Here is a 19,252-nt window from a genome sequence, read left to right as displayed (position 1 = left end):
GCTATGCTATGGCTTTGACAAGACAGACATAATAACAATAACAAGGAACGTGCCTGCTAAGCTAACTGTTTAAATAACTGCCAATAGTTTAGTATTTAGCCTACTTAACATTATCTTTGACTCGTCAAGAAAAAAAAGTGCTACATGTAATCTCTTTAGTTGTAAATTCCAGCATTGTAGAAAAAGGCTTTGCATGACATCACAGTGTTTACCACACATCATCCTGAGGGAAAGAAAAGGACTGTGTTGGCTGTGAGGCTGATTCTGCTCTGGAGTTTGAAAAAAATTGTAAAACTAAAGAAATAAAAGACAAAATTAAAAACCTGATTGGTTGATTTTTAAGACCAGGTTTATTGAGTAATATCTTGGAAAGTAATTAAGATATCCACAAACTAATTTCTGGCACAGGCGTGAATTGCAGCTCTTATACTAAAACTTGTGTAGTGCTCTCTTGTTTACTCTATTCTGTCCCAAAGCGACACTATTGTTGTAAGGTTTGGTGTCACCAGTTCTATAGCTTCTCTGATCAGCATAACATTTTAGCTGTGCTAACATAATTTCACAGGAGTTATTTACCACATTAATAATGTCTAGACTGTATGTCTGATTACTTTAATGTTATCTTCATTGAAAAAACAAGCAAAATTAATAAAAAAAAAAAGACATTTCCAAGTGACCCCAAACTTTTGAACGGTGGTGTATAAAATATTCCACAACAGAAGGCCGTAGGCGCTTCTCCATGAGGAATCAGTTGTTTGCACTCAGGACTATGGCCAGTGCTGGCCTTGTCCCCCACCTACCCTAAAAAGTGAAGGGCCATACTGGGAATTATGTAAAGGCAAGGCCTAGAGAAGCCGTGATTCAAGCCCTCTGTTCTATGTTCATTGGGAAGCAAAGGTGACAGCTGCACTGGTGAATAACATGAGGATATACAGAAAGTGCTGTGTTTCAGAGATGGGTCTAACTACTAGCATCCCAGATGCTAACATGCATCTCCCTGGCTTCACTACAATTAGAGCAGACAGAGATGCAAAGGTGTAATCCTGGGTATGCCACCATTAATATGACAACATGCAGAACTGACATCAAGCTTTGGGCTGTAAGTCTCTGTCCATACTACTTGCCCAGAGAGTTTTCAAACGCCAGCACAATTTGCTTTTGCATCACCCCACAAGTGCAAATGCAACATGTGGCATATCCACCAAGTTATCGCAAGACTGCAGCATCATGAAGCCTTTGTGTTTGTCTGTTAGTCACACTGGATCTTCACTGTCTGCTTTTTTCCAGTATTTCTTCCAGTATGTGACCCTAATTATATCATATATATATAAAATATCAAGATGAAGACCGACTCAGCATCTTTTTACAAATCACAGCGCATCATAAAAAATAGGCAGGGCCCATCCTTCTCCTCTTTTGGTGACACAATAATGTCTCTACTATGGTCTTTGAATAGACCTTCCACTACATTACCCAGTCTTATTTTGAAGCTTAAGTTTAAGGGCCTCTTAACATTGACATTTTGACTTATGTCAGTAGATTTAACCTTCATTTAATCTAATTGAATGAAGTGTGGCTAAAAGCAGACAGGCAGTCGTGAAAGCAGGGAGCTTGTGCTGAGAGACATCATCTGCATGCCATTCATCATGCAATTTCCCCATTGTGGGACTAAAAAAGGTTTCTTAATCTTAATCTTAATTCAAAGTGGCCACACCTGAATAAATACTGTCCTGTGGTCCTTGCCTCATTCTAAGTTACCAACCAAACACCTCCATTAACATTTCATAAGATGAACTTAATTAACGTATCTTTTGGACATGCACTCCTATACCTCAAGTCATGTTGGAATTAATCACTTAATCAATCACTTTTTTGTTTGCCGAGTCATCAAAACAATGTTTCTAAGCCTACATATTAAGCCATAGAAAGCACTTAAACAATTAGCTTAGCATACAGGCATGTTTGCTGTTATATCTATCTTCCTAATGCAAATAGCTTTCTGTCATAATTCAGAATTTTATGAAATTCTTTACTACTAAATTACTTACTGGGAGGCAGCGTTGGGCAAGTTATGCCACCATATGCGAATGGATTGTGGATGCGTGGACTAATGTTTCTGCAATGACTGTTGTGCGAGCTTTTGCGAAAAACCGGCATAATTTCTGAACAGCCAGCCGACAACGACAGTGACAGTGACTCTGACAGTGATGAGAGGGAAGCTGCATGTTTGAACTCGCACAGGTGTTTACTGTTTATTGTACATTGTTGTAATAAAGTTCGACTTAACTCACAGTTTTGCTCCCGTTACCTTTGGTAGAATGTATGTTTTAGCGTAGCATGCGCCTTATAATACAGAGCGCCTTATGTATGTGTTGAGTACAGAAGTAGACCCCGTAATTGAGACTGCACCTTATAATGCGGTGCACCCTATGGTCGAGAAAATATGGTAACTGAACACAGGATTAACAAAAAACCCAAAACAAGGAAAACAAAACCAAAAGAAACACAGGGTCATGACAAAAAAACAACACAGGGACATTTGTTCTATTGCAGATATTTAGTAATTTAAACACATGCTCCACAACACAGTTGCATACAAATAATTATTTTTACACATGGAAAATGTATTTCCTCCATCACTTTTCAAACAGTAGTCAGTAGTGCAGTTTACAGTTAGATTATTACCTTGAAATATTTTTCCAGAAAAAAATTCTGAAAGCTGATCTGAACCAGCTGTAGAAGAAAGCATAAATAAATGGATTCAGCATTAAGTCTAATAATGAGAGCCACTGAATTGTTTGAATCACAGGAATGGGTGCTAGATCAAGACAGAGAATAGTCATATAGAGTGTTTTGGTGGCCTTCCTCTCCATCTTACTGACAGCTGCTCCACACTTTGTTGTGTTGTTGTTTTTCTCAACGTAGCCACAGCACTAATTATATAGAAATATGACATGTAATATAATTAGAATGAATTAAATTAACGCCCATGTTACAAAAAGAAGTGATATGGAAATGTTGACATGTATTTTAGGCTTAGGAATGTTGGGAATGCATGTATCTGGTTTGCAGAAACATTAAATGGCAACACTATGTATATAGTGTTTGATTGGTCAGTTTAATTGTCATGGTCTCCTGTCCCTTGGTAATTAGATTGCGGTTGTATTAAGGTTCTGCACAGTGATACATGTGACAGCCAGCATTCATGCACAGACAGCGTTTAACACAGAGGCACTGGATGATAACTGACCCTGGTAAACTATGTACAGTATGTATTATGGTTTGTCTCTGTATTTCTGTATTAATAATAATATGAACTGTATTGAATTGTAGGTGACTGAAGACATGAAAACAGAAGTTAGTATCAACTGGACTGATGTAGTGACTGACACATATCACTGCTCTGAGATTGTTAACTTTAATAATATACCAGCAAACAGCCAATCCACTATATGTGGATTAATATATGTTTTCTTTGGTTTATTAGCTGTTATTACCACATGTGGAAACCTGCTTGTAATAATCTCCATTATTTACTTCAAACAGCTGCACACTCCTACTAACTCTCTCATCCTCTCTCTGGCTGTGGCTGACCTGATGGTTGGGATTATTCTCTTTCCTCTCAGCATGGCGTTCTCTCTCAAATCATGTGCAAATTTTGAGGGATTATTCTGCAAAGTACGAGGCAGCTTTGATGTTTCACTGTGCACATGTTCTATTCTGAACCTAGTTTGTATTTCTATTGACAGATACTATGCAGTGTGTCAGCCTCTGACATACAGAGCTAAGATCAATCACTGTGTTGTTGTGACCATGATCATGATATGCTGGGGGGTTTCTGCTCTGACTGGGATTGCGGTTATAATTTCTGGGTTAAACAATAAAAACTGTGGGGACAGGTGTTTAATAGAAGTCATCATGTCTAACACTGTGGCACCTATATTATCCTTTTACCTCCCAGTGATCATAATGCTGTGTATCTACTTAAAGATTTTCCTTGTTGCACAGAGACAGGCGCGCAGCATCCACAACACAACAAAGTGTGGAGCAGCTGTCAGTAAGATGGAGAGGAAGGCCACCAAAACTCTGGCTATAGTTCTGGGAGTGTTTCTTTTATGCTGGTCTCCTTTCTTTCTTTGCATCTCGTTTTTACCTCTTGCTGATGATTTAGCACCCATTCCTGTGATTGAATCAATCAGGTGGCTCTCATTATCAAACTCAATGTTCAATCCATTTATTTATGCTTTCTTCTACAGCTGGTTCAGATCAGCTTTCAGAATGATCATGTCTTGGAAAATATTTCAAGGTGATTTTACTCACTGTAAACTGCACTGATTGAAAAGTGATGGAGGAAATACATTTTTCCATGTGTAAAAATAATTATATGTACGCAAGTGTGCTGTGGAGCATAATAATAATATGAACTGTATTGAAGTGTAGGTGACTGAAGACATGAAAACAGAAGTTAGTATCAACTGGACTGATGTAGTGACTGACACATATCAATGCTCTGAGATTGTTAACTTTAATAACATTAAACCATTATTTACTTCAAACAGCTGCACACTCCTACTAACTCTCTCTGTTTTCAAATTCAATGTTCAATCCATTTATTTATGCTTTCTTCTACAGCTGGTTCAGATCCGCTTTCAGAATGATTATTTCTAGGAAAATATTTCAAGGTGATTTTACTAACTGTAAACTGCACTGACTACTATAAATGTAAATACTGTGATCTTGTCTGTAAGGAGACCTTAAGCTTGTACTTAAGGTATCAAATATATCCAATAAAGAAAAATGTTGTATGGACAAGAAGCACAAATGATCTTTGATGAGAAAAACCATGGAATAAAAATATAACATGTCAAAAAAATACATTATTGGGTAATTAATAAGTAAAGAATTTGTATGAGGTTCACAGAATGTAGGAACAAATATTAAGACTGAATCATGACATAATGCTAGGCTATGGCTTTGACAAGACAGACATAATAACAATAACAAGGAACGTGCCTGCTAAGCTAACTGTTTAAATAACTGCCAATAGTTTAGTATTTAGCCTACTTAATATTATTGTTGACTCGTCAAGAAATAAAGTGCTGCATGTAATCTCCTAAGTTATAAATTCCAGCATTGTAGTAAAGGCATTGCATGACATCACATCATCCCGAGGGAGAGACAAGGACGGTGTTGGCTGTGAGGCTGATTCTGCTCTGGAGTTTGGAAAAAAAAATTAAAACTAAAGAAATGAAAGAAAAAATTAAAAACAATATATCTGATTGGTTGATTTTAAAGCGTTGCAAAGACCAGGTTTATTGAGTAATATATGCTAGATCAAGACAGAGAATAGTCATATAGAGAGTTTTGGTGGCCTTCCTCTCCATCTTACTGACAGCTGCTCCACACTTTGTTGTGTTGTTGTTTTTCTCAACGTAGCCACAGCACTAATTATATAGAAATATGACATGTAATATAATTAGAATGAATTAAATTAACGCCCATTTTACAAAAAGAAGTGATATGGAAATGTTGACATGTATTTTAGGCTTAGGAATGTTGGGAATGCATGTATCTGGTTTGCAGAAACATTAAATGGCAACACTATGTATATAGTGTTTGATTGGTCAGTTTAATTGTCATGGTCTCCTGTCCCTTGGTAATTAGATTGCGGTTGTATTAAGGTTCTGCACAGTGATACATGTGACAGCCAGCATTCATGCACAGACAGCGTTTAACACAGAGGCACTGGATGATAACTGACCCTGGTAAACTATGTACAGTATGTGTTATGATTTGTCTCTGTATTTCTGTATTAATAATAATATGAACTGTATTGAATTGTAGGTGACTGAAGACATGAAAACAGAAGTTAGTATCAACTGGACTGATGTAGTGACTGACACATATCACTGCTCTGAGATTGTTAACTTTAATAATATACCGGCAAACAGCCATTCCACTATATGTGGATTAATATATGTTTTCTTTGGTTTATTAGCTGTTATCACCACATGTGGAAACCTGCTTGTAATAATCTCCATTATTTACTTCAAACAGCTGCACACTCCTACTAACTCTCTCATCCTCTCTCTGGCTGTGGCTGACCTGATGGTTGGGATTATTGTCTTTCCTTTCAGCATGGCGTTCTCTCTCAAATCATGTGCAAATTTTGAGGGATTATTCTGCAAAGTACGAGGCAGCTTTGATGTTTCACTGTGCACATGTTCTATTCTGAACCTAGTTTGTATTTCTGTTGACAGATACTATGCAGTGTGTCAGCCTCTGACATACAGAGCTAAGATCAATCACTGTGTTGTTGTGATCATGATCCTGATGTGCTGGGGGGTTTCTGCTGTTTCTGATAAAGTGCTACATGTAATCTCCTAAATTATAAATTCCAGCATTGTAGTAAAGGCATTGCATGACATCACATCATCCCGAGGGAGAGACAAGGACTGTGTTGGCTGTGAGGCTGATTCTGCTCTGGAGTTTGGAAAAAAAAATTAAAACTAAAGAAATGAAAGAAAAAATTAAAAACAATATATCTGATTGGTTGATTTTAAAGCGTTGCAAAGACCAGGTTTATTGAGTAATATCTTTGGAAACTAAATAAGATATCCACAAACTAATTTCTGGCACAGGTGTGAATGGCAGCTCTATACTACTGTAAAACATGTGTAGTGCTCTCTTCTATACTTTATTCTGTCCTATAGCTATATATATAAACTATTCCACTATAGAAGGCCGTAGACGCTTTTCTGTAAGGAATCAGTTGTGCACCATCAGGACTATGAAGTGAGGGGCCATACTGGGGATTATGTAAAGACAAAGTATGAAGCCTTTGTGTTTGTCTCTGGGATTGTCAGTTATGTCACACTGGATCTTCACTGTCTTCTTTTTTCCAGTATTTCTTCTAGTGTGACCCTAATTCATTACATCACCCAGTCTTATTTTGAAGCTTAAGTTTAAGGGCTGCTTACCATTGACATTTTGACTAATGTCAGTAGATTTAACCTTCATTTAATCTAATTAAAAAAGGTGGGGCTAAATGCAGACAGGCAGTCGTGAAAGCAGGGAGCTTCATCTGCATGCCAACTTAATGAACTTATCTTTTGGACATGCGCTCCTATACCTCAAGTCAATGTTGGAATTAATCACTTAAAAGAAAAACTGTAGTACCTTTTTTATGTTTGCTGAGTCATCAAAACAATGTTTCTTAGCCTACATATTAAGCCATAGAAAGCACAGTCATGTTTACTGTTACATCTGTCTTCCTAATGCACATTTTTTGTCATGGATCAGAATTTTTTTAGTTGCCCATGCATTCTTTGAACTTAACACATTATCTATGCACTTGTTGAATAATCAATAATGACATTTTGTAACCATAATGTCACAAACAAAACCTTCTCAGAATCAGAATTACTTTATTTATCCCCATTTGTTTGTTACAGACAAATAGAATCAAAGATAAATTGAAATATAGAATAAATATCTAAATACCTAGATAGCATTTACATTGCTGAGTTTTATGTCAAGAAGAACATATTTACTACTGTATAAAAACCTTTACATAGTAAAGAGCATGACATGAATGTACCAGTATGAATGTACAGTGTCTGAGTGAATTGTTACAGTTCAGAGTTCAGTAGTTTGATTGAGACAGGCAGGAATGACTTCCTGTGTCTCTCAGTGGTGCATCGTGGGAGTCAGAGTCTGTTGCTGAACGAGCTCCTGTAGCTGGTCAGCACAGTGTGTCCTCCTCTGACACACCTCTGTCAGTGAGTCCAGTTCCTCTCCCACAACATGGACTCTTTGACAGAGGTGTCAGAGAGGAGGATGTTGTCCAAAATAAAAACTATACTGTCCCTCTCACCCACTCCACACTGTGCTGACCAGCTACAGGAGCTCGTTCAGCAACAGACTCCGACTCCCATGATGCACGATCTGTACTCATCAACACAAGAAGTCTTTACAGACTCACATGTGACTGAGAGGAGGCAGTGACAAAATAATCGGGATGCCTGAACTCTATCCTGCAGCCCCCAAATACCGAGCTTGTGTAATGTCCAGCTGTTTATTGTTAGTTAAAGTTAGTTAAATCATGGTTTCCATTCTTTACCTACATGTAAGTTCTGTTCTTATTGCATGACGCTTCACATCGTTTATTTTGATGTTTACACAGTTCACTTCTGCCTCCTGTCTGTCCAGCCACAGGCATTGTGTAGGCACCATTTTGGAGTTTCTCTTTACGTAAAATATTCTACACACCAACAATTAACCATGACAAAAATCAGCAGTACAATCAAGCTTTTACAATGAATGAGTACAAAAACAACAACACATGGGACATTTTGTTCTATCGCAGATATTTAATCATGTAAATACCTGTTTTCACAACACATATACGTACATACAATTATATTTCCTTCATTACTTTTCAAACAGCAATCAGTGCAGTTTACAGTTAGTAAAATTACCTTTAAACATTTTCCCAGAAATGATCATTCTGAAAGCTGATCTGAACCAGCTGTAGAAGAAAGCATAAATAAATGGATTCAACATTGAGTTTGATAATGAGAGCCACCTGATGGATTCAATCACAGAAAGGGGCGCTGAATCACCAGCAAGAGGCAGAAAGGTGATGCAAAGAAAGAAAGGAGACCAGCAGAAAAGAAACACTCCCAGAACTATAGCCAGAGTTTTGGTGGCCTTCCTCTCCATCTTACTGACAGCTGCTCCACACTTTGTTGTGTTGTGGATGCTGCGCGTCTGTCTCTGTGCAACAAGAAAAATCTTTAAGTAGATACACAGCATTATGATCACTGGGAGGTAAAAGGTTAATATAGGCGTCACAGTGTTAGACACGATGACTTCTATTAAACACCTGTCCCCACAGTTTTTATTGTTTAACCCAGAAATTATAACCCCAATCCCAGTCAGAACAGAAACCACCCAGCATATCATGATCATGATCACAACAACCGGGTGATTCATCTTAGCTCTGTATGTCAGAGGCTGACACACTGCACAGTATCTGTCAATAGAAATACAAACCAGGTTCAGAATAGAACATGTGCACAGTGAAACATCAAAGCTACCTCGTACTTTGCAGAATAAACCCTCAAAATTTGCACATGATTTGAGAGAGAACGCCATGCTGAGAGGAAAGAGAATAATCCCAACCATCAGGTCAGCCACAGCCAGAGAGAGGATGAGAGAGTTAGTAGGAGTGTGCAGCTGTTTGAAGTAAATAATGGAGATTATTACAAGCAGGTTTCCACATGTGGTTATAACAGCTAATAAACTTAGGAGAACATATAACAATCTACATATACTCAAATGGTTGTTTGGAGACAGGCTGTTGAAGCCAACAATCTCAGAGCATTGATATGTGTCAGTCACTACATCAGTCCAGTTGATACTAACTTCTGTTTTCATGTCTTCAGTCACCTACAATTCAATACAGTTCATATTATTATCAATACAGAAATACTTATCTTATCTTATCTTATCTTATCTTATACAGAGACAAATCATAACACATACTGTGCATAGCTTACCAGGGTCAGTTATCATCCAGTACCTCTGTGTTAAAGGCTGTCACATGTATCACTGTGCAGAACCTTAATACTTATCAGACTCCATCTAATTACCATATTGTTACGCAACCAGTGACAGGAGACCATGACCAATCAAATGTCTTCGTTGTAACATCGATCTTGTTTACAGCAGATTTCCGACTTTCTCCTGATCTCTTGTCTCATTGTCTGGTTATGTGCATGTGTATGACGGTGAATAGTCATTGGAGTGACAGAGAGGACAGTGCAGCCAAGCTGATGGGGTTCAGAGTCTGAGGATGAGGATGAAGAGTGAAGGTGTCACATTGCACGCTTATGATTGCTTGAATCATGAATTACAGATTACATTTTAGGACAAGTAATCTGCATTCTGTAACTCAATACTTTTTAAAAGTATCCTTCCCAGCACTGTCTGTTGAATACAGACAGGTTCTGCTTAATGCATCCCTAAACACATACGACACTTAAAATGACTGTAATCATCAAAAGGTGAACACTAGGCCCTGCGTAGACATCAGCTAGGAGGCCACTAGAAAACCTGAACAACCCCTGAGGTCATGTGAGGTCTCCTGAAACTCACATCTGCACACACATAATTGTAAAGACAACTAAATGCTTAGGAACATTGAAAAAATACAATCTTGCACACATGCCTGTGTTCACATTTGGAGCATGGAACTAAAGATTTATTTAGAATTTATAGCATCACACAGGCATCTGTGGTAAGGAATTTACCCATACCATCCATCCATTTTTTATTAACTCGCTTTGTCCTGCAGTGGAGGGTTGCAGGGGGCTGGAGCCTATCCCAGCTGGCTTTGGGTAAACCCTGGACAGGTCACCAATCAAGAGTTCACAGCAGACAACCATTCACACTCACATCTACAAGCAATTTAGAGCATGTCTTTAGAATGTGGTATTTTGTGGAAATATCTTAATTTAATCTTGCATATCATACTAAAAGGGCTGAATTAAATGTAGAAACAGTAGTACTGAACCACTATGCAGACAGAAACATGAACCTGCTGGAGACATTTTGCATATCAAGTTGATACATTTTCTAGTCAGTCTGAAATGACATGTTAGGTGGTTAGTTGGGTAGAGGTAGGAATGCTGTCATGTTGGATGGATGGATGATTAGTAATACCACACATGATGAATAGTACTGACATAATGACATGTTCGATAGAGGGCCTAAATACTGAGCTTTTTGAAGATATGCATGTCAGGGCTAAACTATGTCATAGTTAAGATCCAGCCAAGCTCAGTTCTACAGTGTTGTGTAGAAAACAGCCCTTTTCCCCCAAGTTGTGATGTTATAATCTAATGACTTAAGTTGATTCTTATTAGATGTTTGTGAAGTCAAATAAGTAAATGTTAAACATTATACATGTTTAACATCAGCCTGGATTAGTATGGGTACAGTGTGTTAGCGTTTAGCTTAAAGCAGCAGCTTTTCCAGGAACAACTTCCTGGTCCTAGTTCCTACAGTGACATTTGATCCCATTCCTGTCCTGCATTTTCTGCTTGTTTTGTTTATCTTTTAATATACAGAATAGTTTGAAAAGTTTAAAATCTTTAGTGTGTGTTTACCTGGCAGCTCACTTGTCTTGATAATTATGTCTCAGGATAGACAACATCAATTAGAGGTGTGAATGCATGGTGTGGTAGGGAGTCCCTATGCTGGCTTTGTCACCAAACAAACACTCACCTGGATCATCACATCTCTTCAACTTTGGGGCCTTAATTGTTTCCATCAATAACAAATACAGTAACAAAACAAACTTATGAACACATAGTTGTGGGAATAACAACATAATACACCCACCGAGTCCAATTAACAAAGAAATCCAGGGAACTCGTCCTGTTTATTTACTGAAAACAAACCAAAAGGTGTGAAATGGTTTAGACTGTAAGGATTGCTTTCAGTTACATCATGACAACTGGACAACAAACACAAACAGAAAAGTAACTTTCTGATGAACCTGCTCAACTTTAGGAGCCAGGTAGCATTTATAATATAGCTATGATACTCACTTGTAGATCTGTAAATATGTAGATTATGTTCATAGGATAAGATAAGATAAAAGCCTCAGTGATCAGTATCTCTAATCACTAACAATTCACACTGATTCAAGCTTTTGACACTTTTGACAAACAAAAGTGTTACATGCCTTCATTTAATTATCCAGCATAATCAAAGAGTTAGAAAGCAAAGCAGCTGGACGTGTTCCAGTTGCTTTAAGACATTTTGCTGCTGCTCCAGGCGGCTTCTTCAGTTCTGAAGTGATGAAAAAGTCATCAAGGAACTTGGCTCACAGTACAACTGATGGATTCTAACAAGGAAATAATGCAGAATGCAACACTTTAACAGTCAGATATGGAAGTCAAGGGGTTATTTATCACCTTATAAGAACATACTATCATAATTATCTCAGAATATATACATTATGCTGATAATCACAGTGCTCTATTAAGACATGAAAATGTTGGCTTTGATGTCTGTGTCACTGTTGACACACAGAAAGAATCACAGAAACACAATGCTGACAGAATGTTCCTTGTTATTGTTATATCTGTCCTTTTATGGCAAATGACATTAATCATGAATCAGAATTGTATTATTTGCCCCTATTCTACGAACCAAACACATTATCTATACTTATTTGTTTTTCAATATTAAGATTTTTGAATCTATTTTTTAAGAAAATCCCCATTTGCACCTAAAAGATTCTGTGACAAACTATAAGTTCTGCACTCATCAGCACAACTAGGAAGTCTTCACTGACTTGTGTGTAATCAAGAGGAAGCAATGAAATAATGTGATGTTTAACGGAACTCTATCCTGCAGCTGCCAAATACAGAGTTTCTGTAATGTCTGGTTGATTTACATATAATCTGTCTTTCTATCTGTCTGTGCCGAATGAAAAAAGGAAGGTGGAAGCATCACTTTGGACTCATTTTTGAACTTTTTCATCATTTTTACTTAATGAAAATGTGTATTTCCTCCATCACTGTTTAAACAGTAGTCAGTGCAGTTTAAAGTTTGCAAAATCACCTTGAAATATTTTTCTAGGAAAGCTGATCTGAAGCAGCTGTAGAAGAAAGAAGAAATAAATAGATTGAACATTGAGTTTGATAATGACAGCCACCTAAGTAAATCAATCATAAGAAGGGGTTCGGGTGCTCAGTGAAACATTGAATCTGATCCGTATTCTGCAGTACAGATCTTAATAATAGAGACAGTTTTGCAAAAATACCTAAATTTAATCTTGCATATCATACTAAAAGGGCTGCATTAAATGTAGAAATGGTGGTAATGAACCACTATGCAGACATAAACATGAACCTGCTGGAGACATTTTGCATATCAAGTTGACACATTTTCAACTTTTCTAGTTTCATTTGACAGTCTGAAGTGACATGTTAGGTAGTTAGTTTGGTAGAGGTAGGAATGCTGTCATGTTGGATGGATGGATGGTTACTAATACCACACATGATGAATAGTACTGACATAATGACATGTTCGAAAGAGGGCCTAAATACTGAGTGAAGTGGTGATTGTGAAGTGCTTTATCAGAGCTGCCACTAGAAAGTGGTAGAATTGAACAACATATAAACATATACAGTATGTTTGCATTCAGAGGGACTGGTTTTTAATTTCATGGTTGGTTTATTTATAGATATGACACTGCAGCCAATGATGCATATGAACTAGACTGATGTGAATCTGAATTGATTCGGCCCTGAACCTACCAGCACAAGCTGTTGTTCTGCTTCACTGTCTTAAGTTGAAACTCAACTCAGCAGTGTGTTGAGCAACTGGCTTGTCCTTTAAAACAGAGGGGAAAACACAGACATCAGTAGCTTAGATTGATGTTAGTGCCACCTTTTTTTCATTTCCTCAACTTTTTGAAGATATGCATGTCAGGGCTAAACTATGTCATACTGTACAGTGTTGTGTAGAAAACAGCCCTTTTGCCCCAAGTTGTGAGGTTATAATGTGATAAGTTGCTTCTTATCAGATGTTTGTAAAGTCAAATAAGTAAATGTTAAACATTATACCAGTTTAACATCAGCTTGGATTAGTATGGGTACAGTTTGTTAGCGTTTAGCTTAAAGCAGCAGCTTTTCCAGGAACAACATCCTGGTCCTAGTTCCTACAGTGACATTTGATCCCATTCCTGTTTATTTGTGTTAAACTGTAACTTTGTGGCATTTTCTGCTTGTTTTGTTTATCTTTTAATATACAGAATAGTTTGAACAGTTTAAAATCACATCTTTAGTGTGTGTTTACCTGGCAGCTCACTTGTCTTGATAATTATGTCTCAGGATAGACAACATCAATTAGAGGTGTGAATGCATGGTGTGGTAGGGAGTCCCTACGCTGGCTTAGGGACAAACAGCACACACATGTAAACACTCGCCTGGATCATCACATCTCTTCAACTTTGGGGCCTTACTTGTTTCCATCAATAACAAATATAGGAACAAAACAAACTTATGAACGCATAGTTGTGGGAATAACAACATAATACACCCACCGAGTCCAATTAACAAAGAAATCCAGGGAACTGTTTATTTACTGAAAACAAACCAAAAGGTGTGAAATGGTTTAGACTGTAAGGATTGCTTTCAGTTACATCATGACAACTGGACAACAAACACAAACACACAAGTAACTTTCTGATGAACCTGCTCAACTTTAGGAGCCAGGTAGCATTTATAATATATCTACTATGATACTCACTTGTAGATCTGTAAATATGTAGATTATGTTCATAGTATAGTATAGTATCGTATTGTATAAGATAAGATAAGATAAGAGTTTATTAATCCTGAAGGAAATTCTGTAAGTCCTGACACAAGAAGCACAAGATGCCATGTTCCTATAATCATAAATGAAAAAGCCTTGGTGATCAGTAGCTCTAATCACTAACAATTTACACTGATTCAAGCTTTTTTTGACAAACAGAAGTGTTACATGCCTTTATTTAATTATACAGCATAATCAAACAGTTATAAAGCAAAGCAGCTGGACTTGTTCCACTTGCTTTAAGACATTTTGCTGCTGCTCCAGGCGGCTTCTTCACTTCTGCAGTGATGAAAAAGTCTTCAAGGAACTTGGCTCACAGTACAACTGATGGATTCTAACAAGGAAATAATGCAAAATACAACACTTCCACAGTCAGATATGGAAGTCAAGGGGTTAATTATCACCTTTTAAGAACATATATATATATATTGTGCCGATAATCACAGTGATCTATTAAGGCATTAAAAAGTGGGCTTGCTGGACGACTGTGTCATTGTTGACACACAGAAAGAATCACAGAAACACAATGCTGACAGAATGTTCCTTGTTATTGTTATATCTGTCCTTTCATAGCAAATAACATTAATCATGAATCCGAATTTCATTATTTGCCCCTATTCTACAAACCTAACACATTAGTTTTTCAATTTTAAGATTTTTGAATCTATTTTTTAAGAAAATCCCCATTTGCACCTAAAAGATTCTGTGACAAACTATAAGTTCTGCACTCATCAGCACAACTAGGAAGTCTTCACTGACTTGTTTGTAATCAAGAGGAAGCAATGAACTTTTGATAGTCTGAAATGACATGTTAGGTGGTTAGTTTGGGGCTGAGGGTAGAGGTAGGAATGCTGTCATGTTAGATGGATGGATGGTTAGTAATACCACACATGATGAATAGTACTGACATAATGACATGTTCGATAGAGGGCCTAAATACTGACTGAAGTGATGATTGTGGGGTTTAAGGGTCGTTATCAGAGCTGCCACTAGAAAGTGGTAGAATTGCACAACATATAAACATATACAGTAGGTTTGCATGCAGAGGGACTGGTTTTTAATTTCATGAATTGTTTAATTACATATATGACACTGCAGCCAATGATGCATATGAACTAGACTGATGTGAATGTGAATTGATTCGGCCCTGAATCTACCAGCACAAGCTGTTGTTCTGCTTCACTGTCTTAAGCTCAAACTCAGAGCATTGCATCGAGTTTCTGTTGATCAGAAACATAAGCAACTGGTTTAACAATAAAACAGACAGCAAAACACTGACATCAGTAGCTCAGATTGATGTTAGTGCCACCTGTTTTCATTTCCTCATAGATGCTTCAGTTATCATTGATCTAACATACTGTAAGTGATGTAGGGGTGCTAACTGTGCGTGTCTAAAAAACTTTATCTGCTCACGTCACAGCTGCAATTGTGTTGAAGGAAAGATGTTACATCATTACATCTGCAATGTTGACTTACAACTTTTTGAAAATATGCATGTCAGGACTAAACTATGTCATAGTTAGGATCCAGCCAAGCTCAGTTCTGCTTTGTGTTGTGTAGAAAACAGCCCCTTTCCCCCATGTTGTGAGGTTATAATGTGATAATTTAATGAATCTAAGTTGCTTCTTATCAGATGTTTGTAAAGTCAAATAAGTAAATGTTAAACATTATACCAGTTTAACATCAGCCTGGATTAGTATGGGTACAGTGTGTTAGCATTTAGCTCAAAGCAGCAGCCTTTCCAGGAACAACATCCTGGTCCTAGTTCCTACAGTGATGTTTATTTGTGTTAAACTGTAACTTTGTGGCATTTTCTGCTTGTTTTGTTTATCTTTTAATATACAGAATAGTTTGAACAGTTTAAAATCACATCTTTAGTGTGTGTTTACCTGGCAGCTCACTTGTCTTGATAATTATGTCTCAGGATAGACAACATCAATTAGAGGTGTGAATGCATGGTGTGGTAGGGAGTCCCTACGCTGGCTTAGGGACAAACAGCACACACATGTAAACACTCACCTGGATCATCACATCTCTTCAACTTTGGGGCCTTACTTGTTTCCATCAATAACAAATATAGGAACAAAACAAACTTATGAACGCATAGTTGTGGGAATAACAACATAATACACCCACCGAGTCCAATTAACAAAGAAATCCAGGGAACTGTTTATTTACTGAAAACAAACCAAAAGGTGTGAAATGGTTTAGACTGTAAGGATTGCTTTCAGTTACATCATGACAACTGGACAACAAACACAAACAGAAGTGTTACATGCCTTTTTAATTATACAGCATAATCAAAGAGTTAGAAAGCAAAGCAGCTGGACTTGTTCTACTTGCTTTAAGACATTTTGCTGCTGCTCCAGGCGGCTTCTTCAGTTCTGAAGTGATGAAAAAGTCTTCAAGGAACTTGGCTCACAGTACAACTGATGGATTCTAACAAGGAAGTAATGCAAAATACAACACTATTCACGGTCAGATATGGAAGTCAAGGGGTTATCACCTTTTAAAAATAAACTATCTACTATTATGTCAGAATATATACGTATTAGGCCAACCGTCACAGTGATCTATTAAGGTATGAAAATTGGCTTGCTGGATGCCTGTGTCATTGTTGACACACAGAAAGAATCACAGAAACACAATGCTGACAGAATGTTAGATGCCTTGGGTCTATTTTGAGGGCTTTGGTTTGTGGACTGATCCTCATCCTGTGTCTTTGGCTTTTCAGGCGTTATGATTTGTATGATTTGTTTGTTTTGATGATTAGATCAAACAAATCTGCTGTGTTGTAAAGACAACAGTGGATATTATTTATTCCAGTGAAGCTGTTTTAATTGATTGCAATCTTGAATTGTTTTAGAGGACATAAATTTAGTCTTAGTGAAACAATGATTTAGGAGGCTACATGTTGTGATGTTGTAATGAAATAACAATGACTAAAAAAATAGGACAATTCAACCAAACTTGTCTTTGTGCCTCTACAAATGCTCTTTATGTGATTAAAGTGAATACATGTTGTGGTTTTGTTTCAGATTATTGAAATGTCTGAGAGTACACAAGGCCACTGTCATGATGGCTGTCGTTCAAGAATGCAAAGGAACCACCCTGATTTGGCACCATCAGACTTCTTTCTCAAGATCAACGCTCAGGTACTGAATCAGTTTGAAACTTCTGAAGGAATAGGAAAGGCCAAAGGTGGTCGGCCTCTGTTCCAGGATCCACCACTGCAATGAAAAAGGACATGATTAGACACATTAGAGCTTTGGCAGGAAAAAAGGAGGCAGTTAAAAACACTTAAATACAAGAAACCACAGTTCCACAGCCTCCTGGGAAGTGATTATCATCCTCTTCCCCTTTTTCTGTAGACTTATGGCAGCCTGCCCGTCCCAGGACAATGTGACATGAGGTCCATATTTCAGTCCTTGGAAACGTGTGCGTATCTCACAGGCATCTACATAAATCATTGCAATGTCAGCCGAAAATGGCAACCACATGACAGAAGCGGTTTCCTTTACCAAATGTGTTGAATGTTGTAAATTCTTGTTTTTTAAGTTGACTTGGCTCTGACCCCTTACCCTGTTTTAATGGTCAATCCTAACCAGTATTTTGTAGGGGTGGGACGGTTCGGTACACGTGTTTCGGTTCGGGGCGTGTGTTCTGTTCGGTTCTGGACATGCGCATCATGCGCTCGCTACATTTGGCGACTTTTCAAACTTTTTTAATCAAAAGCAACTCTCTCTGGTGACTTTTGGAGACTGCCGTGAAATCATTCTGCAGTCAGGCTACTGTCCTCGACAAGCAGCACCCATGAGCTCCTCCCCGCCTCAAAACACCCACAGCCGGTCAGTCTCTCTGTAGCTTTACACAGCAGGTTCAGCTGCAGGCAGAGCAGAGAGACCCATAGCACTCTGCGTCCAATCGTGGGCAAAAGCTGCCGAAGGTTCCGTCAATGCTTACAGAGCGGGATGTAAATAATTAATATTACAATGGCAAAACTAAAATAAAAATACAGACACCAGTACTGTTAGCTTAGCCTAGCATTGTCATAAAGTTCAGGATATCCAACTAGCATGTCATCAGCAACGGTGGACAAAGCAACACACGTTCTCTGTCTGATGGTGTGTGTCTCTGTGTGTTTTTGTCTGCGTGTGTGTCTATGTGTACGCACATCATGCCTCTGTGCGCAGACAGCAGGTGAAATGTAAACACACAACTATGCAGAGACAGAAATGACACGCTGCCGTGCACATAAGATAAATAACATGTTTAATGTTTGTTTAATAACAGAACAAGGTGTAGACCTGTTCTATAGGAAAGGTTATCTTAAATGGTTTCTGTTAGGATCTGGTGCTATATAGAAATTAAAATAATAATTAAAATAATGATAGGGGAAACACAAACACTAGTTGGATAACTAGGCTATGTATTTTATGCTCATCTGATATTTCCAGAGTGTTTAAAGTAGAAAAAACCTCAACAATGTGAACCGAACCGAACTGAAAACCGTGAACCGTTCCACCCCTAGTATTTTGGTAGTATCAGTAGGTTTTTTTTGTTTGTTTGTTTTTTTTGCCAAATCCAGCTACTATTACGAACAAAAACTTGTCAGCTGTTGGTATGTTTGCCTGTACCGACACGGTTTCCCTCCTAACACAAACTAACACTCCTAACACAAACTACTACTGGTTGTACCAGTCCTAACATCAGATGACAATCATATGTTCCTAAATTCTTTCCTTTAATTCAGAAAGTAAAACCTCTCTGTCGTAGATCTGGTCACATAACCTGCCAGACTGGAGTGTGACTCAAAATATTCCAGGAAGTTGAAGCTTGCCTTTCTCATATGGGT

The 19,252-nt window shown here is 37.8% G+C and overlaps 2 protein-coding genes across 2 annotated transcripts; one reads left to right on the top strand and one right to left on the bottom strand.

Moving 5' to 3' along the window:
* The first annotated feature begins 3,345 nt into the window (after nt 1-3,345).
* On the top strand, nt 3,346-4,335 carry LOC114428983 (trace amine-associated receptor 1-like). The gene has a single exon (XM_028397800.1). The coding sequence runs from the start codon at nt 3,346-3,348 to the stop codon at nt 4,333-4,335; it is 990 nt and encodes a 329-aa protein (XP_028253601.1).
* A 4,116-nt stretch (nt 4,336-8,451) lies between these two features.
* Nucleotides 8,452-9,441, bottom strand: LOC114429079 (trace amine-associated receptor 1-like). Its single transcript, XM_028397929.1, has one exon. The coding sequence runs from the start codon at nt 9,439-9,441 to the stop codon at nt 8,452-8,454; it is 990 nt and encodes a 329-aa protein (XP_028253730.1).
* Between the last annotated feature and the right edge of the window lie 9,811 nt (nt 9,442-19,252).

Source organism: Parambassis ranga, chromosome 24, assembly GCF_900634625.1.
Source record: "Parambassis ranga chromosome 24, fParRan2.1, whole genome shotgun sequence".
NCBI classification, from domain to species: domain Eukaryota; kingdom Metazoa; phylum Chordata; class Actinopteri; family Ambassidae; genus Parambassis; species Parambassis ranga.
This window is presented reverse-complemented; position numbering and strand designations above follow the sequence as displayed.

Bases quoted from the DNA above. Each gene is read 5' to 3' on its own strand.
- LOC114428983 (XM_028397800.1), top strand. From the start codon at position 3,346: ATGAAAACAGAAGTTAGTATCAACTGGACTGATGTAGTGACTGACACA.
- LOC114429079 (XM_028397929.1), bottom strand. From the start codon at position 9,441: ATGAAAACAGAAGTTAGTATCAACTGGACTGATGTAGTGACTGACACA.